Source organism: Polyodon spathula, chromosome 7 (assembly GCF_017654505.1).
Source record: "Polyodon spathula isolate WHYD16114869_AA chromosome 7, ASM1765450v1, whole genome shotgun sequence".
In the NCBI taxonomy this organism is placed as follows: domain Eukaryota; kingdom Metazoa; phylum Chordata; class Actinopteri; order Acipenseriformes; family Polyodontidae; genus Polyodon; species Polyodon spathula.
In genome coordinates, this window is record NC_054540.1 from 15,299,178 (window position 1) to 15,325,817 (window position 26,640).

At 35.4% G+C, this 26,640-nt stretch overlaps 1 protein-coding gene across 1 annotated transcript in view; it reads right to left on the reverse strand.

Moving 5' to 3' along the window:
• Positions 1 to 26,640, reverse strand: part of col7a1l (collagen type VII alpha 1-like) — a 116,628-nt gene that overhangs the window by 74,833 nt on the left and 15,155 nt on the right. The window contains exons 3-39 of the mRNA XM_041256244.1: positions 23,862 to 24,042; positions 23,112 to 23,271; positions 22,586 to 22,679; positions 22,115 to 22,288; positions 21,587 to 21,750; positions 20,939 to 21,068; positions 20,704 to 20,820; positions 20,297 to 20,452; positions 19,612 to 19,728; positions 19,022 to 19,168; positions 16,603 to 16,722; positions 15,645 to 15,803; positions 14,743 to 14,862; positions 13,697 to 13,846; positions 12,863 to 13,000; positions 11,109 to 11,255; positions 10,195 to 10,314; positions 9,507 to 9,653; positions 8,911 to 9,141; positions 8,594 to 8,733; positions 8,307 to 8,430; positions 8,050 to 8,193; positions 7,774 to 7,964; positions 7,548 to 7,646; positions 7,282 to 7,299; positions 7,113 to 7,139; positions 6,962 to 7,027; positions 6,320 to 6,400; positions 5,940 to 5,966; positions 5,671 to 5,715; positions 3,781 to 3,855; positions 3,020 to 3,115; positions 2,035 to 2,061; positions 1,579 to 1,632; positions 972 to 1,043; positions 718 to 777; positions 204 to 239 (exon numbers count right to left, since the gene is read on the reverse strand). Coding sequence (XP_041112178.1) covers positions 204 to 239; positions 718 to 777; positions 972 to 1,043; positions 1,579 to 1,632; positions 2,035 to 2,061; positions 3,020 to 3,115; positions 3,781 to 3,855; positions 5,671 to 5,715; positions 5,940 to 5,966; positions 6,320 to 6,400; positions 6,962 to 7,027; positions 7,113 to 7,139; positions 7,282 to 7,299; positions 7,548 to 7,646; positions 7,774 to 7,964; positions 8,050 to 8,193; positions 8,307 to 8,430; positions 8,594 to 8,733; positions 8,911 to 9,141; positions 9,507 to 9,653; positions 10,195 to 10,314; positions 11,109 to 11,255; positions 12,863 to 13,000; positions 13,697 to 13,846; positions 14,743 to 14,862; positions 15,645 to 15,803; positions 16,603 to 16,722; positions 19,022 to 19,168; positions 19,612 to 19,728; positions 20,297 to 20,452; positions 20,704 to 20,820; positions 20,939 to 21,068; positions 21,587 to 21,750; positions 22,115 to 22,288; positions 22,586 to 22,679; positions 23,112 to 23,271; positions 23,862 to 24,042 — 4,154 coding nt within the window. The remainder of the gene's footprint in view (positions 1 to 203; positions 240 to 717; positions 778 to 971; positions 1,044 to 1,578; positions 1,633 to 2,034; positions 2,062 to 3,019; positions 3,116 to 3,780; positions 3,856 to 5,670; positions 5,716 to 5,939; positions 5,967 to 6,319; positions 6,401 to 6,961; positions 7,028 to 7,112; positions 7,140 to 7,281; positions 7,300 to 7,547; positions 7,647 to 7,773; positions 7,965 to 8,049; positions 8,194 to 8,306; positions 8,431 to 8,593; positions 8,734 to 8,910; positions 9,142 to 9,506; positions 9,654 to 10,194; positions 10,315 to 11,108; positions 11,256 to 12,862; positions 13,001 to 13,696; positions 13,847 to 14,742; positions 14,863 to 15,644; positions 15,804 to 16,602; positions 16,723 to 19,021; positions 19,169 to 19,611; positions 19,729 to 20,296; positions 20,453 to 20,703; positions 20,821 to 20,938; positions 21,069 to 21,586; positions 21,751 to 22,114; positions 22,289 to 22,585; positions 22,680 to 23,111; positions 23,272 to 23,861; positions 24,043 to 26,640) is intronic.

Below are 26,640 nucleotides of genomic sequence, written 5' to 3' on the forward strand. Positions count from 1 at the left end.
AGGATTTTCCTATTATATAGATATTATAACTTCACCATCCCTCCATTTCACATGGTAAAATTGATGAATGTGGCTAATAAACCCCAATGTATTCATTTGACCTAGTATTGTGTATTTTCAGATTGAGTTTGTAACAGGTAACTAAACATAAAATAACATTATCTACCTAATACATTTTATCAGCGAACATATGAATGACTTACCGTGGGACCAGTCAGACCTGTTAGACCCATTGTTCCCTATGAAAACATATAATTAATATGTTACATATTATATATATTATATATATATATATATATATATATATATAAAATAACCACATATAAATGTATACAAAAATTACAATAATCACGAAAAAATGGCTTTAAAATTTTAATATAGTAAGGCATTTACACACTATTTATAAAAAAAGGTGCCAAACCCCTTACATAAGCATAACATGGTTTGTAGTAACTCACATTCCAATTATGAAACCATGAAACTTTCAGAGGAAAGAAATACACTTGGTCTTTCAAAAACCGAGAAAGCACTGTAAAATATGATTGTTCTGTTGCTGAAACACTTGAAAGTCTTTCATGTTCCTTTTCATGTACCTAAATGTTCCAGAAAAATAATATTAAACATTAAAAGAGATTCATGTCTAAGAAGATAATTTAAGTAAAACACTAATGTCCTGCAGAAATACATTTTATTAGATATAAATTCCTGACATAATACCTTTTGACCGGCTTCTCCTTTTGAACCGTGTATGCCTTGAATACCTATCCCTTCAGCACCCTGGAAAAAAATGTGCATTGCAATTACACAAAGAACAACATCGCCACAAAACAATACAATACTTTAACACAACAGAGTGTTTTAAAACATGCATGGTGTTTGGTAATACAAACAGCTACTGTAGTCCCAGGATCATTAACAGCTGAGTACATTCTATTGTCATGTATCTCACTATAACAAGATGTTCAATTTACCTTCTCCCCTTTTTGTCCAGGATTTCCACGATTTCCATCAAGCCCTATTGGTCCAGGTAAACCTGCTTTACCCTTTGAACAGCAAAACAAACAGTTGTGTCAGGAAGATCTCAACAGTATGAAAGAACCAGTAGCAGGGGGAAAAGTCATGACAATTGTCCTACCGTTTTAAGCTTTACCAAGCATGTGTGTAGAACAAACTGCTGTGCTGTTTATACTTTTTTTAATACTTTTTTTTTACTTTTTATGACTATATGTATCCTGGGACAAGGAACAGAATGAATCTCCAACAAATTCCCTGCAAGGTTAAAGGAACTTGAATTAAGACTTTTCATATAATGTCATGTTCTAGTAAAACAAAACCACTGTTTTTACTTCTTTTTTTTTGCATTATCCACACATAACCATATTTTTTCTTACTTGATTTGTCTGCTTAGACATCAGCAGTTAAACCGAAGATAATTTCTGAGGCACTGTGTTTTCACTTAAACCGGTGAAAACTCTGCTTGGTTGTGTTTTTCTTCTCCAGAGCTGTCTGCGGTTTTACTGAAAAGGATTTTGCATGGAACACCCATACAAATGGAATACAAACATTTTTACAACTTACAGTCTCTCCTCTGTCTCCTTTATCCCCCTTTGGTCCTGGCTTTCCATGCTGACCCTGTGGAAAACAATATGGTTGGTTTGTTTATTTGTTTGCAGGGGCGCATTATGGGGAATGTAATTTTTGATGAAATGAAGAAATTGTCTTATGGTTTTATTTTAACTTTTTCTTTTTATTCTAGTTGTATTAACCACTAAGCTTTATTTTATATTTTCCTTAATGGAGGAACACAACTGTCTGTTATAATAACTTGTATTAATAAAAATAAAATACTGATTGATTTACCATGCCAGTTTATCAAAACTATACCATGTATAATGTTTTATACATTGACAGTATTCCATTATTTTTCTTTTATAGTAAAGATATTCAGGCTAACATAAACAACCAACATTTTTACCAAGTTTATTACAATGTATTTATTGTGAAATGTTCAACTGGAAGAAAACAATCACTTACTCGTTCACCTGGTTCCCCTGAATCTCCCTAGAAAAGAATTAAATCACACTTGGTTTATGTATTTTAAGAGTCTTGAAACTGTAGCTACAATAAGATGATGGACACTAATGAAGATAACATTGCTTTGCATTATAAAATTATTCTGTACAATCAGCCAATAAGCTTCCAGTTCTAGCTGGCTTCTATCAGCCAGTAGTTGTCCACCGGAACGTCACAGCATCAGCTATGAATCAAACCTAAAATCAGTCTGTGCAAGTGCGTAATGAAAGCTCAGTTCACATCAATTGGACAGCAAATATTAAACAAAGACACAATTAGTACAAATGTATTTTTTTATCCACCAAAACCAGCCAATGAATACTTTACACTGACGAAAGCAACAAGTCCTGTATCCGCAACTGCCAAATCAGACAATCACAGCCTGTCAGCTCGATTTGGAGGACAGCATCTTTCAATAACAACCGAGATACAGACAACTCAGTAATATTGCTCCATTCAGATATCTGGCACTGTCCAGATACACAATAGGTAACTCTGACAAGTAAAAATTAATTTGTATAATAAAGTTATTTGTTTTATTTCCTAATTATGTAGGTGATCTTCTATTAACATCTCTGGGACTAGAGTACCCAATGAATCATTACAAGTACAAGTTAAATTTAGTGGGTTTTTTTTTAAAGAAAATAATGAGAAAAATCTCTTTCTAATAGCGATAGTGCCCTATCGATAAAGGCTCTACCATGTGGTAGTTGACCTTGATGGAATGCGTAACTCTAGTTGCGGTCAACTACAACATCGCAGAGCCTTCATTGACAGGCTCTATCACTTAATTAAATCTATCTGAAACAAACATGAGAAGCAATTTCCTCAAATACATATTCAAGCAGTGAAACGTTCAATAACATTGAGCCCATTGGTAATCTCATAAGAGAGTATAAGTTTATAAGAAAGCTATTTTGGCTCTTTGATGAGGGAATTAACTGACCTTGACCGATGTGCCCGGTGGTCCCTGAGGCCCCAACTGTCCTGAAAGTCCTGGAGGACCTGGTACTCCTGGTATCCCTGGTTCCCCCCGTAATCCCTGCAAAAAACAAATATACCATTCAGTATAGGCCTTCTTAATACCAATGTCTGGTCAGCATTTCATCCTTCAACAATGCATACACAGCAGTGATGTTTGTCCCGTGGTGGTCCCATGAGAAGCTCAATTTTGGAGCCCCTATCCCTTGTTCTTACCAGTAATACTACATTATGATATTATGACTTTCAAACAGGGCAACAGCTACAACTACAGTATTTAATTTTACTTCATTAACCATAAACAGAGGCATCATCAACTCCAGAAGTAGCTGCTGGATCAGAAGTGTCTTTATCGTCTGCTGCTTATGACGCTTGAGCCAATACCTCCCAGTTGTTTCATTGAGTGTTTCAGTGTTGTAGAGCTTCCTCTGTCCGCCCGTGGAGCGTTCACCCAACTTCAGCTCTCCATAAAGGATAAGTTTTGGCAGCTTTGTATCATCCATACAGAGCACATGTCCTATCCATCTAAGCAGAGCCTTGATTAATTGTGCTTCAAAACTGCTAGTGTCCATACAGATGTCGTCTTGAAGTGCGAAAACCTGCATCTTATTTTTAACACAAGTCCAGACGCAAACCTAAGCAAAATATATGCCAAAACTCTGCAAATGTTTGAAACGTAAACCTTTACGCCCATCCCCTAATTATTCTCTTCCAAAATGTACTTACAGGCGAGCCAGGCTCCCCTTTTCGACCAGGAACTTGAACACCTTCAACACCTCCCAGTACATATCCAGGATCACCCTGACAAAGAATAGTTGTTTACACTCACGTTTCTGTGCATTTAAAAACTTTATAATTATATACATTTAATCAAATACATATCAAAATATTAAATATTTATTACATATTTATATAGCTCTCCAGATAAGGTTTTGGGTCATGGGGTCTATTCATAAAGGGTTAACGCCTGTCGAAATGAGAAAACAGGAGTACATGATCGGACTTCATCCATAGCCGCATATATAAGGGCATGTTGCTATTCATAAGAGATCATTCATATGCGTCATTGAGCCCCAACGATTTTTGTCTATGAAGGCATGTTTTTAACGAATTGAGGGAAAGGTTAATGATTACCTCATTAGCACAAAGTTGTCATCGGTCCTAATCGTCAACCTGCTATTCATAAGAGTGAACTAGGAGTTATAGAACACTTTCTATAGTCAAGTAAACTAATGACAGCCTCAGCAGACTATTTTTTAAAGACCTTTTTTATTTACACTTGCTTTGTTATACAGTTTGACAAACCCGTGATTAACACTATATATTTTGAAAAAAAAATCTGTAGCTTTATATGAAGGAAAATGTTTAATATAAATCTACACTCACACAAGAACACATTCTCTGGCATAATCATTTTGAAACAGCATTGTGAATCGGACAGCAAGTGAGAGACTGAGAATAGGCAGTTATTTTATTATTATTATTATTTCTTTGACATAATCAGCGGCTGACAGCGGTCCTTTTCTTTTTATCTCTTTTACCTGTGTTCACAATAAACAGTTTGGATGAATACTGCCTGTGTGAACGTGTCTATTTTCATGGCGTGAATGTTGTCTATGTATACATGTATACACGTGCTGCTAGCCATGCCCAGTTGATGGGAATTGGGCTTGCTTGTTTATTGCAAAAAACATTCGGAGCCTCAGTGTGAGGTTTCAAACAATATTTTCGCAGGGAGTCGACAAAAAAAAGCTTTTGTTTTTTCGCACCACAAAACGGTCCATTTGGTGTAGAGTGTGCAACACTGCATGAAACTGTCACTGATTCATAAAGTTTTCAAAATGATGATTATTATATATTTTTTTTTTTTTTTTTGGTCCTGCAGTTAAGAATGAAAATCTTATGTCTGTGTACGGAAATGTTTTTACCAGCATTGCCAAACAAAACGAAAATACTAAATATTTATTAATTTTTTTTATTTATTTTTTCTAAATTATGACATGTCCTGAATTTTTGGGAGAAGTAACAGGGGCATCGGAATCAGGTTTTGCAAACTGCCCGTGACTGGCAGCTACAGACTCGGGCTTCACAGATCATTCTCAGATCATTTTATGAATAGCAACATGGATGACCTTTGTTAGTTTTAAACGAAATTCATTTTATTACGGAAGTCTGCAAGTACTTTTATGAATACGACCCTATGTGAGTAAAATGTATTTTGAGTGAGTGAAATGCAACATTACCTTTACTTTCAATAAATACTGTTTATACTTTAATTGCTAATTGAGAAATTAAAAACTTCTGGAACAGTTTGTACTGAATCTCTTCCTAGCGGCTGATGAGATAACACTGTCATCAGCATAAGACCCATACTTATCTCTCGACTGCAGTTCTTGTTCTTTAGTTAAATGGAAAGACGTTTGTCTTTGAACTGTATAGTTTGCGATTCATGTCCAGGCCTTGCCTTTCTATTCGATTCATTGTGGTGAGATGCCAAATCATTAAAAGATCAATGCATATATATTGTATCAAATAAAATAGTTGAGCTATATTTACTAACAAAGCATGCATTTCCTTAATTAAATAATTTTCTGTGCATTTTTGTGTCTCGCTTACTCTTTCTCCTCTTTGACCTTTTAATCCTGGATATCCATGTGGTCCCTGAGATAAAACAATAACAATAACAGAAACAATAAGAACTGTTCAATATTTTACATCTTCAAATATACAGACATACTAAGTAAAAGTGTATGTTTATTCTTAATGAAAACAATCATCATTTCAGGGAAACTGTCCCAAAATTCATTATAGCCCCATTTTTTTTTTTAAATACTACCAGATTTTTAATACCGATTCATAAAATTATAAATATTATTTATACTTACAGTGTGCCCTGGTACACCTGGAGGTCCCTTCAAAATATATAATAAAAATGTGCGTAAAATGTCACAATAAAGAAATACAGTACAATCACCTCAGTAGTCAAGGAACAAAACCTGGATCCAAACCTGCATCCACTGATTTCAAACATCATTACATTTATGACAAAAATCAAACACAACAACAATACAATGGATCTGAAGGCTAACTGCTCTTAAAGTACTGAAAGAGAAACATACTGTACGTGGATGAAATTAAAATATTTCAAGTTTACTGAAGACACTGACCAAAATGTACCGTTTGGAACACCTGATTCATTATCCACACAGTGCAAAATATTGTAGGGTTTAATCAAAACAGATTTGAAAAGATTCAGAAGCATTACCATCTTTCCATGTGAGCCAGGGGGCCCTGTCCGGCCTGGTCGACCGGGAAGACCAGGAATCCCATCTGTGCCAGAAGGCCCCTACAAAATCATTTCATGATAGTGAACTATATTTATAAATATACTACTGTATAACAAGTATGAGGCCTGTATCATTGACATGGCCAGGGTTCAAACAATGTAACAGTCAAAGGGTTATTTTTTATAGGACAACATCAATAATGGCCCTTACCTAGTCAGTGGTGGCAGATTTGCAAATTCATCAGACAGCACATATGACGTAATGAGTGGTGTGGTATGCTGTTTAAGTGTGTGACAAAATAGTGCATCATGGTAAAATAATGCACTTTTTTGGCTTGCTAAAAGTTATAAACATAGTCATGAAACTAAATTATTTGGACTAGCAAAACAAAAAAAAAGGTAATAAAAAAAAAAATACCAAACTTGATCTATTTTTTTCCATCCAGCTAAAGAAGGATTTGTAGTCTGAAACATCTTGATATAATGGAATTTGTTTAATGAATATTCACACTCTTATGCACCTACATCACCGTTTTCACATATATATAGATAGATAGATAGATAGATAGATATATAGATATATAGATATGGATATATATCTACTGATATTTATATACTTACCCTTTCTCCCTTTTCTCCTTTAGAGTTAAAATTGAGAGGGTCAAAACCTCCACCTGTCTGCAGACTCTGCCAATAAAAACCAAGTTATGAAATGACATTTGGTCATACAATTCAACAATTTTGATTCAGTACTGTGAATTCTGCAACATACCAGTCCACCAAATGACCAACTCTGCCCCTGTTATTAAATAATAATAAAAAAAAACATAATTAATATAAAAATAAACATTCATTTTTAGCTTTTTTTAATCATACTTTTATTCTGGCATCATTTTATCACATGGGAGAGAGAAGCAAAGAGAAAAGTAATGCTTTCTTACCTTTTCTCCTTTTTGCCCCTAAAAATAGAAATAAAAAATGTATTATCATGTTTTCACTTTGTAATGTTAGTAGCGTTGTTCACAAAATGTTCACTCACGCTTTATTGAAGTCTTTTTTAAAGGTTCTTGACTGTTTTTTTTTTTGTTGTTTTGTTGGGTTTTTTTTTTTTTTTTGCAAAATAAGAATAATTAAAAATTCAATATATGCTTTATAAACTTTAAATAAAAATTTTTTTAACAAGAGTCACCGGCTCTCGTAAACTTACCTTACAGAGTGCACAAGGTCCTTCGGGTTTGGTTAGAACTTCTTCTACACCTTGTATATCATGTAATGGCTGTAGCAAAGCTGCATCTAACTTGGAAGACTGAGATAGCATAAATAAATAAATACATAAATAAATCTTCATTTCATTCATTCTCTTTATTTTAATATGATGAGAACCCATTAACTGTTGTAAGGTTAGCTGAAAGTGGTCGGCTTACGTGTTGTACCTCAGTTTGCTGTATCTTGTCTTCTGCTTGTGAAGCTTCCTTGCAAAGGCTGTCAATAAACTCTCTTTCCATTGATGGGAAGTCATCAAAAGTGTTGGCAAAGAAAACGTTTTTTAAATTTCCTGGGAAGACAACCTTCTTCAGCTCTTCTATGTCTGCACTGCCAACACCCACTGCCAGTACACGAATGCCTGAAACAAAAGGTCTCCGTGGCAAATAAAGGCGGGAAAAAAAAAACAGAATACTTGCAAGGACACAGCGTTATAGCCAAATTACCGAGAACATGTGCAAATCTGGCAGGAGGTGCTACATCATCTTGGGCTCTTCCATCTGTGACCAGAACCAGGACATGTGGTACATTCTGCCTCATCCCTACAGACATCTGGAAAACCTCCTTCAGTACGTAGCTGATACCCCGACCTGCATTAATCACAAGAGCAGCAAACTTAGCTACCATACACTGGCTCCTCAGTGGCATCCAATGGGACTGTTTTGAAATGTTGTGCCTGGTTAGTCCACAACTTGTTCTCTACCTGTTTTTGTGTTTCCTCCACCATAATGCACTGCTCTTATTGCTCTCAGCACTGAGTTCCTATCCTTAAACCGATTCAAATGGAACTCTATCCTGGGGTTATCACTATAGTGAACAATTGCAACCTGGAAAAAAAAAAAATCTGTTATGAAACAAACAGAAAATTTTGGAGAAATGTTAAATGCATGCAACATCCAAGTAACTCTGGGATCCATACTGTATTCTGTGTTCTTCACATTAAAATATTATACCAGATTTTCATTTTAGGCTTTTGGAGATATCACTTGCCTGTGTTCCTTCTGGACCAATTTTAGGAAAATAAGTGACAATCCTGAAGAGGAAATCCTTAAGTTTGTTGAAGTTGTTGGTGCCAATGCTCCAGGACTCGTCCACCAGGAATACAATGTCAGCTTTGACCTTCCCACAGACTGGCAAAAGAGAATAGCCTTTAACCCAACTGAATATCATGCTTTAAAATGAAAATAACACGTGTTTCTTTCAGAACAGCAAATTTGACATTTGTGTATGGACGTGCATGACAGGTCATATTTATGGAATTGTTTTTTAGATACAGTTCAATTAAAATGCCTGAAATGATCACATACTTGGCTCTGTCTTTGTCGTTGCCCTGGTTGTGGATGTGGTCGTAGGTGGTGGTGCTGCTGTTGTTGTGGATCTTCTTGTAGTTGGGTTTGGAGTAGTGGTTGACACAGTGGTAGCGGTGGTGACAGGGACTGGGGTAGTCCTCACAGGTGCGGATGGTGTAATCGCTAAGGGAACTGAAGGTGGCCTTGTGGTAGACTCCACAACAGTTCGGTCTATCTTCTTTGTTCCCACTGTATAACAGAAAAGACAAAACATCCAGTATTCTGTTTGTTTTTTTAATCTTAACTTTTAATCTTAAGTTTTATTGTTAAGAGTTTTACAGGTACCCTTCCCTGAACCAGTCGTGAAATTAGCGAGTCATGAAATGAATTGTCTGTTTGACCATAGTGTAGCGTCACAGAGCAATTTAGTCACTATTGTGTGTCTGTAAACACAAAGCAAGACTATTTTCCAAATGTTGAAATGTTAAACAATAAACCATAACTTATACACAGAATTTAAATAGTCTCATTTGATTAGAACTTTAATAAAATAACAATCTCCATGTTAGGACATTTCCTTTAAACAGCTTACAAAAAAGCAAGTGCTTCCTTACATATCCGTTCACTTAATATTGTACTTGGTCCTTCAGTTTCCCCATAGATCGGTCTTATTGTGAACACATATGTTCTTCCATAGAGAAGATTGGTGATTTTGTAGGAGGTGAAAAATGGACCCAGAAATTCTGATAACGATTCTAATGCTAAAAAAAGAAAAGAGAAAAAACAGCAGGGGAATAAGGTTTCATCTAATAATTGCCATTTGCCACAGTTCAGTAATTTCTTGGCAGCTGCCATAGCTAAATACACAAAGAGTGGTGAGGTGTAACTGGAGTCATCTTCACTACAGGAGTACGGATGCAAGGCTTGAAATAATGAGGTTAAGCAGAAGTACCACTCAACAGAAATGTGGGACTGTAAAAAACTGAACACTCAACATAGTCAATCAGACAAACTAAGTATAAAACCCCCTGTCTGCCTCTTCCTTTCTAGCACAGTTCATAACCCTATCATTGTATTGCACATGTAGCTATGAAGGAACAGTGCAGCTTTTATAACTACAAAAAATATATATTTTAGAAGTTGATAATGTCTATTGTGTAACAGTTTGAGCACGCATACTGCATGGTATATAGTTATTGTATGTCGTTACATTATAATCGCAAGGTAGCATGAACATATATTACTTGTTAACTCATTATTATCTATTATCTGAATTGTCCCTGTGTTGTTTATTCCAATCACCTGAAATGTGTCTCCATGTTAATAAATACCCAGATATCCCAGGAACACTTGTCCAGTTTAAAAGAGCACTGTTGTCTGTAGTTTCTAAAACTTTAAACAGGGTCACCTTGGGTAAATCCACTGAAAAAGAAAAGTGAGGAAGATATCAGAAATGTAGATACTGGGTCATAAAATCCTTCTGCCACGCTATATTTCCATTATGTGTTGTTACACTTGAACCAAAAGCTTGATATTTTTTTTGTCACTTGCCAATTACATAACATTTTCAAAGAAACATAATGGTAGTTTATTGTTGTATAATCTTACTACAACCTAACCTGTATTTGCGTAAAACGTGACAAGGATTTCACAGCCAAACTAAATTTTGCATCAACATTGATTTTATTTTGGAAAGCATGTAACTCTAAACAGTAATTAGTCTCTTATAAAGCTTCTTGTCTTAAATAACAGATTTAAAGGGTACACAGTAAACTTAATTTCAGTCTTTAATTACATCTTCTGAATGGAATCTGCAAAAATAGCCTTGACTAGTGTATTTATGCAGTTAGACACAGTAATTGATATCACTGTTTATATGGCAGATGCAGTAAAGTATTTACATAGATATAGTGTGAATGTTTATCATCTTTGGTGATTTATGTGTTATGTTTTACTGCAAGATGAATGAAAATGCTTCCTATTACATTAAGAAATCATGAAAGTACTTTACAAAAACATTTTTTTCTTGTACTGCATGTTTTTCCTGCATAGCATTTAATATTGTTTGGTTTTCACAGCACTCAGACATGTGGTTGGAGAAGCAATATCACTGTCAGAAAAGAAATAGCTCATGGTTTTGCAAAGTTTAAAAAAGGCAACCAGAGTACTGTGAGGTATTTAAAGGTGCATAGTATCTGCCTTTGCTATATACTCACATGTTCTGGCTGTGAGGAGGACAGGGTTCGCTTCGCGGCCCCCAACCATTGACGACACTTGAATAGTATAGGCAGAGCTTTCTTGAAGCCCGGTAATCATAAAAAATGACGTGGTACCAGACACAAGTTTGCTTTTCTCAGTCCCTCCTAAAAATAAGTGATAAAGCCGTGATAAAGCAATTACTTTCCTGGTGCTTGAATGCTATTGGAATTCACATAAAAAATATATGCACCATGCTATAAATAATACCAACAAACAAGCATTGTTTGTATTCAAGCATTAGCATACAGACTGCATACACAGTTTTTCACAGGCTAGGGTTGTTATAAGAGGAACAGGTTCTTGCGTTCACCACAGTATGTTTTGGATACCTTGAGAGGTGAAACTAGTTCTTTGTCTTCAGTTATAAGCATCGTACTTCTAAGACTTTGATAACTAAGTATGACATGTCTTTGCGTTGATAGCTTCCATTTTTTTGCTCACTCACATTTTGGACCTATACTCTAGTCTATGTTCATGAGCATTTCATTCCTATAAGTTTCCTGGCATGTTAATACTTCATAAGCACACCCTCTGACAAAAGAAAGGGAAATATATATAGGTTTTCTGATTTTCGGTGTTTTACCCCGACTTTTTTACTCTCCTTTAAGAATTCAGCTAATACTTAAGACATGTGTGTATCTCAATTATAACTGAGAAACATGTTAATAGTACACTTTGATTTATTTAACTTTTTTTTCTGTGGAACAACTAAATTGGCTTTTAAATTGGATTGCAACATGTTAATATGAGACTAATCTTTATTAAAGCTATAATGAAAAGTATTCTTTGTTGGACACACTTTACCACAATCGTTCAGCATGACTGTATTTACATTAATAAAGAGGAGTTGTTTCTGCTTTGAAATGAAAAACTAAGACATATGAATTAAAAGCCCATTTAGTTAAATTAAATCAATTTTACTATTAACACATTTATCAGCTGTGATTGAGACACACAAAAGGCTTAGCAGGTATTAACTGATTTTTTAAAGGAAAATAGAAAAGTCTGAGCGAAAAATAGGGCATCAGAAGCCCTAAATATATACCACCAAATTTGAAATTAAATTTTTTAAAAATGTTCATATTTCATCCTCTGCGTTATCAAAGTGACATTACATATATTTATATATAGATAATCAATTAACCCTGGTCACCTGGCAAGCCAGTGCTTTGTTCTTGGTTCTCCATTTTGTTGTTCTTTGTCAGCAAACTGGAAGTGAATTGGCTGGGAATCCTCATAACTGCCTGTACAAACCAGGGTGAGCAAATAAAGCAACCACTTGTGATCACCGTGTGTGTTAACCGGGATCCGAGTGCTCAGGATAGGGATTCGTTTAGGGGATTTGAATCCCTCCCCAGTTTACTTAGTGTGTTAGGGAGAAGGTTCCTGAAGCAGGACCTCCCTTTTAGTGGGAGCAGCGCTGAGCCACAGGATGGCAAACTTTTGTTTTGAGCTGTTTTACCCACTGTGTTTTGTTTTGTCTTTGCACCAGCGGAAATGGCCAGGTGTGCATTGCTTCACAATGTTTTCTGAAACTGTTTATTAAAAATTTCTGGTAACATATTTCCTTGTGTATAATGGGTTTAAAGGTGCTATCACTTATTTTAGCCAGGGTTTAAAAATAGTTTGATATTATTCATTAATTTTATAAATGTTTTTATATTCATCACTGTCAACAATATTAAAGAGTTAAAATGAAGACAAAGCCTACCGTTAAAGGGAACCCAAGAGATTTTGTATTCAGATACTCCAGGAGTCTTGTTCCAGGACAGTGTAAAACTATTCACTCCAACGTCAACAACCTTCAAATCCCTTACAGTCTGAATGGATTCTGAGTCTCTCACTGAAGCTTTAAAACATGAGGTATATTAAAGCTATTTACTTATCACTGTGTTAACAATAAGCAATACATGTTTGACAGGTATTTTTAATTGCATATATGTGAACAGGTGAATTGTTGGCCTGTACATTTTTTTCTTACAACTTTTATATATCTTATCCAAGAGAAAACGGTCCAACAGAAGGCTGTATTTCAGATTAAAAGGTATCTAAATCTTCCTTACCAGTAAGGACATATTTAAACCAAATGATAAACTGTGCTTTAAACAGCTATTAATCAGTGAGATGATGACATCTGCATTAGGCATTCATTTGTACCACTCACTATATGCAAAAGCAGTGGTTAAATATTTGACTACAGAGCTAAAGCTGTAATGAAGGTTAAAGCTGGAAGTGTAAACTATCACACTGTCAATCAGCTTGCAAAATAAAACGTACCCTAAAACAAAGAGGATAACCACCACTGTTCCAATTCTATTGTTATCACTTCCTGCTGAGGAGCTGAGTCCAGAATGAAGGGAAGAGTTAGAAGCACAAATACTATACTGTCTATCAGTTGTTAAAAAAAGCAAACTCCTTGTGCTATTCTAGTGTCTTTACATGTCCATCCAGTTATGGTTCAGTTCTTTCAACAGAACAGTGATTTATAGAACCAGGGAACTTGAATTGCAGATAAATGTAAAATCAGATCTGCTTGGACAGGTACCTGTATACTGTGAAAGAGTTATTGCTGGTCCCTCTGTGTTTCCAAATACTGCATGGATACTGACTGTATAGACAGTCCCAGGAAGCAGGCCGTCAATATGGTAGTGCAGGATGCTGGGCTCCAAGTATTGACTCTCCATGGTGCTGATGTCTAAGATCAAGAATAGACAGAGGCTCTCTTGTCAGCTGTGTAAACATTTTTTAAAAGGCCAGACTAAAAAAAAAACAATGAAGCTTTGTCAGAAATGACAAGATGAGAGCACTTCTTCCTTGTTTTCTTTTTAAACAGAAACTTTATTTTGTCACCACCTATGACGTTTTTTTGATATGGACATGCTGTTTAGTGGAAGTGAACAATCCTTGACAATCTTTAGATTAAAAAAAAAGATTCAACCAGAACGTATTACTCATTATTTATTAATGATTAAGGTATTTCATGTACTCTGATTAGAAGTAATCATTTTGGACTACTTTGGATTAGACCCAATCAGGGTCAAGACTAAGGTAAAACAGTCAAAGATTAGTGGTATTTAGGTTCAGTGAAATCAGTGAAGTCAAAGATTGTAGAGCTAAACCTCAAAATTGAGTTCAGGTTCGACATCAGGACTGTGAAACACATTCCATTTCAGATCAGGTTTGCGTGCTCAAGGAAATACAAAATTCAATAAAAACACAAAAAATAATTACATTTTGGGTAGACTCTCTGGGTTAATACATGCCACAAATCAATTATGTATGTTATATACTGTTATATGTAAAGTATTAATATTTCTTGAAATGCCAATGTATCCTCTTAAATACAATTTTCTACCTGTATTTTGTCATCTAGTGTAATTAGCCATCTGATGCATCTAGTTTACTTATTATAGCCCCTATATTAGGTTATATAACATATGGTGAAGGCTATATATAGAAGTAACTATCTACTGTTAAGGAGGGTTTGAAATTACTGTATGAAGTTACCGTAGAAACTGTAACTAAGAGGGGAGGTTTAATTGGGTGAATATAATTAAGGAAAACAACATACAGGAAATGTTTTTTATTTACCTGTTACTGAACTCCATGATATTTTATATTCAGTGGCTCCAACAATGGAACTCCAAGCAACATCAATGGAGGTCCTTGTAAAAGATGTGACCTTGAAGTTTGAGACATAGCCAAGTGGTGCTGAAAGCAGCAAAACTGGTTAAAGAAACTGATGCCATCTGGGCTCAGCAATGAGGCGGGTAGAGTGCTAGCAGAGCCGCCTCATCGCACTACTGTCATGTGATGTAAAATCAGTCCGTTAGTATGACTCTGGTTAATTCTTGCCATTGAAATGACCACATCTGAAACGGTGATTCAACCTTGCACAAAAATTCCTTTCATAGTATTTATCTAAGAGATATGAAAGTCAGATAAGGTTTTGGTATTCATGATTTTAACTAAAATGTGTGCAGATGTTTAATGGACAGGATAGGACAGGCCCATGTTTTACATAACACTAAATATTTAGCATGGTTTTATTAGACGTATTGGGCTGCTTACTCCAGCCTGTAATCAACTCCTATTTCTTGAAAGATTACAATTCAACAGTAATGTACAAAACTGAGAAACAAACAATTTGAGAGTGTTAAAGACATCGTCAGTTACACGGCTTTGATGTTTGAAACTAGTTTTGTAGTCAATAAGGTGATTTTCTCCTATCAAAAAGTAGGAGTATTACTGACCGGAGTAAACTGAAAATATGGCCCATAGGATCTTAGTATCCTAGCACATACTGTGTAGGCTTCTCTAGTATGTTCATGTGAAATAAACTTTTTCTTTCCTTCCTTTTAAAAAACTGGAGTAAACTGCCTACCCTATACTGGGGTAAAACAGTTTGAAAGTACTCCACACTGTTCTAGTAATATACTGTACTTAATTGTACAGAATCCAGAAACTGCATGAGGAAAAAGTCTTCTACTCACAGGTTCTGACGGTGGCTGTGATGCCTGGTCCCACTATGGATCCAAAGAGCACATACAGGGAGAGGACATACTCTGTGTCATGGGCAAGGTTCTTGAGCTGGTACACAGTGGTGGAGCTGTTTAATGCCAACTGCCTTGGCCGGTCCTTGCCAGAAAACTCTTTCAGTTCAAAGAAAAAGAAGCAAAATTAAAATCCTTCTGTAGCTCAATAGTGCTAAAAAAAAAAAAAGACAAACTTCGACTAGAAGTCTTTCTCAGTGTCTTTAATGTTAAAGACATTGAAAAGACTTCTAGTAAACAATTTTTTTTTATGAGACTGTATTGTCTTTCTCTTTTTTTCTCTCGACATTGACATCCTAGGATCATTTGAATCATCCAATGTGAATCATTCAAAGACATTAAAGCCTCTTTAATTGTTTTACATAATTCGCTGAACATTTAAGGGCTGCAGCAGCCATCAAAGGCCTTTTTCAAGCTCTGCAGTTTACATCAAAAGGAGAGGTAGTTCATTCACTCAATGAGTCATGATAGTCGGGGGCAGAAGGATTAAAAGCATGAGGTGAATATCTTTAAATTCGACCACCTATATAAAAATAGAAATTATCAAAGAAATACATTGCTGTCATAATTGTACTTATTTCTAACTTGACATTAGTAACCCACTACAAGGCGTCATCACACACTACTGGATAATAGCCTCATTTATATATGAGTGTCATGGTCTTCACCGCTGCATCAAAACTTATTGGTCTGCCTTCTATCCAACAGATGGCAGTTTTAAATGCCTTTAAATTCTCATCAAATTGAAGAGCCATCAAGTTTAGTCATGGGGTGAGACAGTGTTGCATCGCTGCCAACTGTGTCACAAAATCTACTAGCTTAAGAACAAACATAGTTCATAGTTCTTTGTTTCTAAACAAGAGAAACCATATCCAAAGAACAGCAACAGATGCATTACCTGGAGATGGACCCCATGCCAATCTGTATGCTGTGGCCCCAGGTACAGAGTTCCATGATATTGAGGCACTGTTAGTGCTTATTGCTGTAGCTTTTAAAGTCTGGACTGCACCGCTTGTCACTAAAAAAAAACAAAAAAAACAAGATTACTACATTCCTGGCTTCCCAGTACATAAAAAGGTTTGTATGATGTGAAGGGGTGGTGATGGGGGGGGGCTAAAGTCACCCCAAAGTTTACCTTAGCCCCTCCCTGTAGTCCCGCCATCGAAACATTTAAAAGGGATATCTCAAATTTCTGAATTATCGATGTGTGAGCATCGAAAACAAGCTACTCGCTTTCGTGCTGAAGGGGGAACTGTTACTACTAAACATTCCCCCCAGGAAATGCTATCTCACAAACTCTTCTATTGATTCAACTTCAGTATATTCAAAAGTTCCTACTAGTTTATATATAAAGAACACTTTTAGCAACTCTTATTGGTTTACTTTTAAACAGGGCTGAACTGCATTACTCTCACACATAACCCTCAAGGAAACACTATCTCAAAAACCCTTTAATGCATTGGGTTTACTTTTAAACATTATATTTAGTTTAACTCTCAGTTGTTAACAACCAATGTTATTTAAAGCTTGTAATTATTTCAACTTCTACCCCTTGCTTAAACATTTAAATATAACCTATAGATGTTACAGTTGTTAGTCCACTTCATGACTGCTTATTTTATTAGTGTAACAGGCAGTGTCGTGTGGTACACTGACGTTACAGATCCTGCCCTGACAGCGAGATGAGATGACATGAAAAGCTCTAAAACTGTTTTGCATTCTGCTTTAGACACTCGATTGAGGTGCGCAGTGTCGCTGGTTCATGCACAACCTCGGCCCTGTTAGAACAGCACTTACTTTATACTGCATTGTAACCTTTGTAAATTGTGTTGGATAAAGGCATCTGTTAAAAATAATAATAATAATAATAATAATAATAATAATAATAATAATAATAATAATAATAATAATTATTATTATTATTAGTAGTAGTAGTAGTAGTAGTAGTATTAACCAGCACTTAATCTGCATCAGATTCCTCCATCCTAATACTGAAGTTTTGTGAAACATATCGAAACACTGGCCCTATATATGTCCACACAAAGTGGAGTGCAGCCCCCTGCAATTTTTGCTTAACCCCCCTCAGCCCCTCTCACTGGGGAGAGTCTGGCGCCACTACTTATCATGAGTCTTTGTCTCAAGAAAGTAAATGTTTAAGCATTTGAGCTTCTAAATGAAGGGATCAACACAGACAGTCAAATGCATCTTTTAATTTTGGTTGTGCATAATGTCATAATAGTATATTCAAGCCAAACTAATCTATTGATATAGCCATAATCCACAGTACACTTTTTAAAACTTTTAAAATTGTAATAGAGCGGCCAGACTGCCATACTGCCAATTCCTTCAAACTTCTTTTTTACTTGGTGCACTTTAGTATTTGTTTAAATATCGAGAACAAAATCTTACAAATATAATTTACAGAGTGCAGGATTTCCATCATCAAGCCTACAGCCTACAATGTTTTCTTCAAGTGAAGTGCATTGGTTCTCCTTATGGAACAAACACATATTTTTAATATATGGTAGAAAAGTATGATCCTTATATTTTTCATATATAGACATTGGCCCCTTTTTTATATATATTTAAAATATATGAGATATATTTAAAATATATTTTACTCTGTAATTCACTGTGGCATGAAATGGCGTTGCGGTGACGTCAGGCCAGAAGCCGGAAGAATAACAAACAGGCAGGTACTGCAGTTCAAAAAGAGACACGTGGTGAGCCGTTTATTAAAGAACAAAAATAAATAAAATATTTAAACAAAAACAATAAAAAATAAAAACAATAACAAAACAAAAATGCACAGCTACGCCGTCATTACAATAACAAATACAATAAATAAACCATAATACATACATAACACAGGGGCGGAAGGGGAGACCCCGTTCTAAAAATAAACAAACAATACATTTAAGCAGGGCTTCCTACCGCCCTGCTACATTCATATATTTATTTTATATGGATTAAAGACTATGGTGCACCATATATTTTTCAACATATAAAATAAATATATGGATTACAGACTAAAATATATTTTAAATATATCACATATATTTAAAATATATAAAAAAGGGACCAATTTCTATATATGATAAATATAAGGATCACACTTCTATATATTAAAAATATATGTTTTTTCCATAAGAAATAAATCAGTTGTTTGCCTGTTATGATGCAGATTTAAACTTAAAAATGTAAGTATACCTGTAACTAAATTATTTTTAAATTCTTAATAAATGGCATTTTCGGTAAAATATAATTCACAGACCAGTAGTTTAGTTGACAGCTGATTGGATGGTAGTGAGGCTTACATGTTTTTATGTTTGCAGTTGTCACAGGTCCCTCAATGTCAACAAAGATGGGATTGATGGTGACAGTGTACTCTGAGTCTGGGCGCAGGCCTTGGATCATGTAGAACGTGTAGGACTCTCCCAGGTTAAGGTTTTCAATGTATCCTTCTGTATGGAGATCAAACACATAGTTTTAAACGGCAATGTCGAATATTAACGATTATCTAGCTTCAAGTATTGTTCTAGTCGTTTCTTTTTAATTTTTTAATTTTTTTTTTTACCAGAATGACACTCCTGAAAACAAATCTACATTCAAACACCACCACCACCTTGTGGTAATAATATGTACAACATCACGTCAGGCTTCATTGTAAAATAACAGCATATGTATAGTCTGTTTTGCTCAGTTTAATCAAATGTACATAACATTTCACGCGTTGTATTATTTTTAAAAAATAAATACAATTTTCAACTTTTTAGTTCACCAGGTTTCACAACAAAACTATGAGCGTGATTTTTTTTAACAGAAGGGTAGAAATGTCAATTACACTTCGAAACCTAATATTAAACAACATTCGACTACTAAATAGGGCTGCGTTTGCATAGTGTACCTGCAGAGGACCATGTTAGTCTGTAACCTGAGGCTCCCCTTACTGAAGACCACCTGGCCTGGATGCTGTCTGTAGTGGCATTCTGAAGGATCAGATTTTTTACTGGGACCGATTTCACTGTAAAAAAAAAAAAAAAAAAGCATTGAGTGAGTCACAAACATAGTCAATTGGATATTCTACATCAGGGTCTGAATGTTGGTTTAATTGGTTCAATTAAACAATTCAGAACAAACACCTGTACTGGAAGAGCCATTGTACACCCCTGGCATACAGCCTCCTTCACAAGAACATTACCGCTCTAATCTGGTTTATCACCAGACACCATTTTTCCAGTGTCTTTGGGAATTGTTTTGCTAAAATATATACAGTGCATTATACAGAAAACAAAAATAGCCAAGCAATACACCATTTGCCATGGAACTAGCAATTTCTAAAAATGTGTATGTTTCTCTCCAAATGGAGAAGAACAAACAGCCTTCTTAGTTACTGTTGGAACTCAAGGAACAGCACCGCTAAACTGTCTTTCACTTTATTTTTCCACTTTGATGTCAATAAAAACACACCTCGTGCTGTTCCCTAAGGGTCGACTGCTGAGTCCGATGAACGACTGCTGACATCAAGTGAATCAGACCACTGAACGTGTTTTTATTTGTTTGCTATCACTCAGCACAGAGCTGTCACTTACATGTTCTGCCAGATGTAGATACAGGATCACTTGGTCCCTGAGGATAAACCGCATAGATGCTGATAGTATATTCTTTATCCTCCACTAGACTGTCAATCATATGAGAAGAGACGTCTCCGCTAAGGATTTGTTCATAAGCAGATCCTGGTCTATTGGCTGAAAGGAATGTGACTCACAGTTATAACAACAAAACAAACAATCAAACAAACAAACAAACAACAGCCCAATTAATCTCAGATGCTGCAGAGTTGAAACGCAACATTTTATTGCAAGGTGTGTCACGTGACATGCTCTAACCTCACAACACAAGTCTAGATGTTATGTGCACAATGAAAACTCTGCTTTGATGTATTTTTTTAAAAATCACAAGAAATACAAAACCAAGATATTGTATGCCATGGTCTTACATCGGGGGATGTAGATTTTATACCCTTCCAGCTTTCCTAATGGTGGTGTCCATGCCAGTCTGATGCTAAACAGTCCTTCTTCAATCACTCGGAAATTAAGGACACGGGGCACAGGAGCTGAGACCACAACAGAAATCAGATTAAATGTTTAATGCAAAATACTTTTTTTTTTTCAACTGACCTTCAATCCAGCAATTAACTAGACTTACAAATATAAATATATATTTGTACATACTTGTTTTCACTTTGACTGTCATTGAATCCCCAATGACATCAGAATATACAGCCAGGACCGTGAATAAATATTCAGTGCTGGGCATCAGGTCTGTTACCAGAGTGGTTCTCTCATTACCCTTCAAAACAATCTGTCAAAAAAACAAGTGTAGCCTCAGTCTGATGGTAAGATATTATTTTATTGGTAGAGAAATGTACACCCACTTGTTTTAAGTGTTTTAAATATTATAGCAGGTGAAGGTATATATATACCATGGTCCATTAATGTGATATAAGCCCTGGTTATGGTTTTGAGCACAGTGGCCTGGAAAGTAAGTCACCTGGATCAACTATGCCTCATCCATGAGGCCTTCATATACATTGTTTTAGAAGTGAGACATACTCTGTGAATTTGCAAACTGAGCATCTCCATACCTTTCTGTTAAATCTGAACTCATCTAAAGATGCACACAATCCTTTTTTAATAATCTGGGGTTTCATATATTTGAAGTTGTATTGAATGTGCTGGTTCCTATACTGAATAGCAGCATCAGAAAATGAACTTGGATAATCAGGCTTTGTATAAACAAGTGTCAGCAGAAGATCATTTCAGGAAATTCAATTCAAAAAGTGCTGATCTTGATAAATTGGCAGATCCAAAGATACCTACCTGTCTCTGTTCATTTGATGCCAGCTGTCCATTAGATGACAGAGTATTGATAGCTAGCTGGTATCCAGTGACATCTCCAGTGGCAGGAGTCCAGGTCAGTCTCAAAGAGCTGTAACTCAGTTCATTCACAATCAAGTCTTTTGGACCAATAATTGTATCTTTCACTTAAATAGAGAAAAAGTAGTCAATAAACTGTATAATAAGAACATTTGTGGTGCAAATTATTAATTTAATAAATGTAGTTGCTTCAATTAACAAAGGTTTTCTAAAATAATAATGATGTAAACACAGATTTATAAATTAAATGTTTACTGTAACATGAGATCTTTCAAAAATGTATTCTACTCCCTGTACTCAAAAGATTAGGTTTGTCTCACAATAACAGCAATACAAAGGTCATTGGAATCTGGTCTTGGGGCTAAAATACTGAAAGCTAGACTCAAAAGAAACTGAACATACAGTATAACTTATCACAGCTCTCATGATGAACTATAGATCACTCATAACAGTGAATATCCAATTACATACCGAGGGTGATCTGTTTTACTGGGCGCGGAGGTTCAGAGGCAGTGAAACAAAGTCTCCTTGAGATTTTAGGTAAGAGATTGCTGAGCAAATTAAATTCTTCTACATACAGGAGATGTTCTTCAAAGGGATCAGATACAATTTTCTTGAGTTCATTTTTATCTGCGTGTTTTATTCCTGCAATAAAGAAGATGACTGTCACTACCATGATTCTGAAATGTCAACAGTAAGGACACCCAACTGAAAACCATATTGCTGTTCATGTCCCGCTCAGCCTGTCAAAGGAGTCTTCACATGACTCAACATGCACTGTTGGGGGATCAACAAATACTATGGAATGACCCAACTGTTGTGGTTAGAACAATTCTTGGATTTCAGTAACTTCTCAGTTCTATAGCTCTGCGACTCAGAATTTACAAATTCACTTTAATTCTCATGCTCTACCCAGACTTCTCTGAAAGAAGACACACATACCCACTGCAAACGCTGTGATTCCATGATCCTGAAGGGTAAGTGCAGGGTTCTCCACTGAATCTGCAGACTTCCCATCAGTTATTAAAACGACAATCTGTGAAGGGAATATATTGAAGGAGAAATATTTCTGCTTAGTAAATCACCTCAAAACAGTATATTTAAATACAGGTAGTAGTTCTGGACATACTCACTTGGTCAAATACAAATATAGTAGTAATATATTAATACAATGTAATAAATGTAGTGGTGTGAATATCAAATATCAAACATTTATAACTGTTAAGATAAGAAACATTGTCCAAGCAAGTGACCAAGGACTGACGTTCTCCTAAAAAATAATCAACACCTGGAAATTATATTACCTGTTTTTACTGTTAAAAGAAGACTGGTGATGGGCCAAGAAAGAGACTGACGACAATGGGAGGATACTAGAAACAGGCTGTGTTTTAAGAACAAGTCCATTTCTAAATGTGTATTTTGCGGCTTGCAATAGGGCTGTCCCTCCCTTTGCGAGTGGTTACAATACCTTTGGTGCATCCTCTCTGATGATTGCTGAGCTGAATGCAGACTCAGTCAGGAATACCAGGGCCTCGCCTGTTTTTGTGTTTCCTCCTTCAAAAGGAAGATCACGCACAGCCAGCAGGACTTCCTCAATGGTGAGATAGTCAGTAAGTGCAATCTTCATCCTGAAAAAAAAAAAACATTTAACTAATATTCAGCAAGACCCCTTTCACTTTTCATACACTGAATCAAAGGTGACATGACATCATTAGGGACGAGTTACACACTATCCGTCCTTCAGATGAGATGTAAAACTGAGGTCCTATTGTAAGTGACTCTGCAGCAACAGTTATGATGCATAGTTCACCCCCTAGTCTCTGTAAGTTGCTTTGGATAAAAGTGTCTGCTAAATAAATAATAATAATAATAATAATAATAATAATAATAATAATAATAATAATAATAATAATAATAATAAAGATAAAAGGTGTGCTCAGGGTTAAATAGTTTATTTTTATATTTCCCTTACTCTTGTATGATGCTGGAAATCATTCTTAGTGGTTCTTGGTTTGTTCAATATTGATTTACTATCATCTTTCTCTTAATCTGCCTTTACCTGGCCTTGAGCTGCTTTGTCAGTATTCAGCTTTGCATTTCACAGCAACAGAATTCATGACAACGGATCTAGTACTGTTATGTTGTACTGAACATATTGCCTCACAAAAGCCGTCTTCTTTCAGTCAGTAACTTTGCATGGCCAGTTTCTTTTATTTACCTTGGTCTGTCATTGTAGACTGTTACTCCAAAACGCATGCCCTCTTTGCCGACTGGGATCTGCTTAAAAGTTCCAATAATGCTATTTATGAAGTCTTTGACAATGTGGAAATTGGCATCTCCAACACTCCATGATTCATCCACCAGAAACACTATGTCTGCTGTGACTGCAGTGCGGCACACTAGAAGAGAACAATGTCAATAAATGTCAAAGTGCTGTTAGACCTTAACATTCTCTTCAAAACACTTATAATTCTTATAATTATATAGGCTTGTGACAGGGTAACCAATGGTCGTGCCACACACTCCCCAGAGTTGCACAGTTTGAACAACACTAATATAATTAATACTATATATAACACTATATATTATAGTACTGGCCCTTTAACTCAGTGTCAAGCACTTCAAGTAACACACAAGCAGTAAGCTATCACAGTGACCAGAACAGAAAGCACAGATCTGCTTGCCTCCATTATGCTCCTCTGTATGGTTGGTCAAGCTACACTTTTCCTATTTAGCCTGACCATCCTTACACTAGAGAGTTCAACATATTTTTTAAAAGATTCATTTGAGCATGTGAAAGATCCAATAATCACACATTTTTAAGTCCTGTATGATACTGAATTGTAGTAACAGTCTATTAAAATATTGAAGCAAATACAGAAAAACAAACAAAAAACTTGACAATAAAATAAAACTGAAAAAGCAGCAAAAAAAGTAAATGCATTACTCATTTCTAAAGTGATTTGAATGCATTGACATTAGTAGTTGTATATAGTGTATAATATATTAAATTCAAAGAGTCAATTAATGAATACAAAATGAAGCAAACACGGACTATAACACATTATAACTCGCACAATTAATTGATGAATCTTTGAATTAATAGAAAGTCCCCAGAAAAAATAACACAACAAACCAGACTTTTGCCACTAGATGTCAGTCTAACTTAAGGAACTGCAGATATACTGTGCATGCCTTTGCATTTTGAATGATGTTGATGAAATCATCGCTATGGTGAGTTTCTTTACCTATATGTTAACTAGTAGCGTGGCAGGCAGCATGGATGTAGCAACACAGTATAATGACGCTGCACTTAATAACCTCAGAATTGTTTATCTGTATGATACAATAGGTTGTCCTATATGTGTACTCTTGTTTGTACTCCTAAAACCCCCATCTCTCAGGATAGAAATATACAGTATCTCTAGAAATATATATTTTGTTTATCCTGCCGTTTAAAAGCTTTGTGATATTTATTAATATTTGGACCGCGTGGTTAACATCATTTTAAGGCTTCAATAATTATTTTAATTCTTTACAACCAAACTTTTGAATTAAAGGTTTGTTGTATTTCACAAATAAAGCACATGAACTGTTGACTAATTGTTATCCAACTGTCTAAGTATGGGGTAAACCCAAAAGACACAGTCTTTGCTTAAAATTGTAACGATTTGGGGGAATTTGCTAATGCTATTGAAGTCTAAAACATCTTGCCATGTTATGTTGAATTGGTTTAATTGATTTTACAACAACAAGAGTGTAAATACATTTTAGAAGAGTTGTACCCTCACCAGAGTAATACTTCTGTGTGTTTTTACACATCATAAGGATAGTGATTATTCTATTCAGGAACTCTACTAATTCACCTATGAGTGCTAAAAGTAAAGGCCTGTATTTAAGGAGGGTATTGAGCTGCTTTGCTTGGCTTGCAACACTCTTCAGTCATTGTTGTGATATTACAAGTGCCAAAGAGTCCCAGGTTAGTATTTCTGTACAAGTAGTGGAAGAAGAGATATAGAATGGTCTAAAGAAACCAGGTCATTAAAGCTGTTAATTAATATTTGTAAAGGTAAGACTTAGGGTTAGAACATGGGTACCACACAGCTGATGCCAGCTTCAAGCAGCGCATTTAAATAACTTGTTCACTAGTATAACAAGGCCAGACATGCCTCATTATCTTTCACATGTTTATTTGGCACTTGTATGTTTTATTATTCTAATTTTACACTTTGATTTGATTAGTGCCCACTTTATATATTGTTGTCTGACACTTTGTAATTGATTTGTATCACTTTCTAGTTTCTTCTTCACTCAGTCCCCTTGATATGCCTTCTTGGGTATTGACTAATTTAATTATTGATAGAAGGACCTTGAATATTGTATTGCTGCTACTTCTAAATGTGCTGTCCAATAAATAAACTTCTACTGATCTAAACACATTGTCTGTGTGCTTTTATGGTGATTCTGTTCCCTGTATTTTATATCTGCCATCTGCATAAAAAGAGCCAGATACATTATAATATTTTGTTCAGCGCCTTATCGCACAGATCTGGCATAGTCTGGCTACAAATTAAAAATAATCAGTTTGTGTCTTACATTTTTAGACCCCATTAGTCTGTGTTACACTAGTTTACTGAGAAGTATTTATTTATCGTATCATGCCTCATAATGCAAGACAGGGGGGGTGGGATTACAAACCAAACCAGCACAGGGTTCTCAGCTGTTCCACATAGCTCCAAGCAGAGATCCTCTTTAATTTCATAAGCCCATTATACTGTCAGAGATAAACTACAGTAAATACTTTTCATCTGTATAAAAAGTTCAACCAGATGTCACCCTCTACTCAGCATTACCCACATGTGTTAAGCACCACATTGTTTTAAAAATACTATTTATAATGATCAACAGAGCTGAATAATTTGAAGATTGTGTTGTTAAATCAAGCAGTACATTGTACCCTGCCTAATAACATTTTTTTTTTTTAAAGATAAAAGATT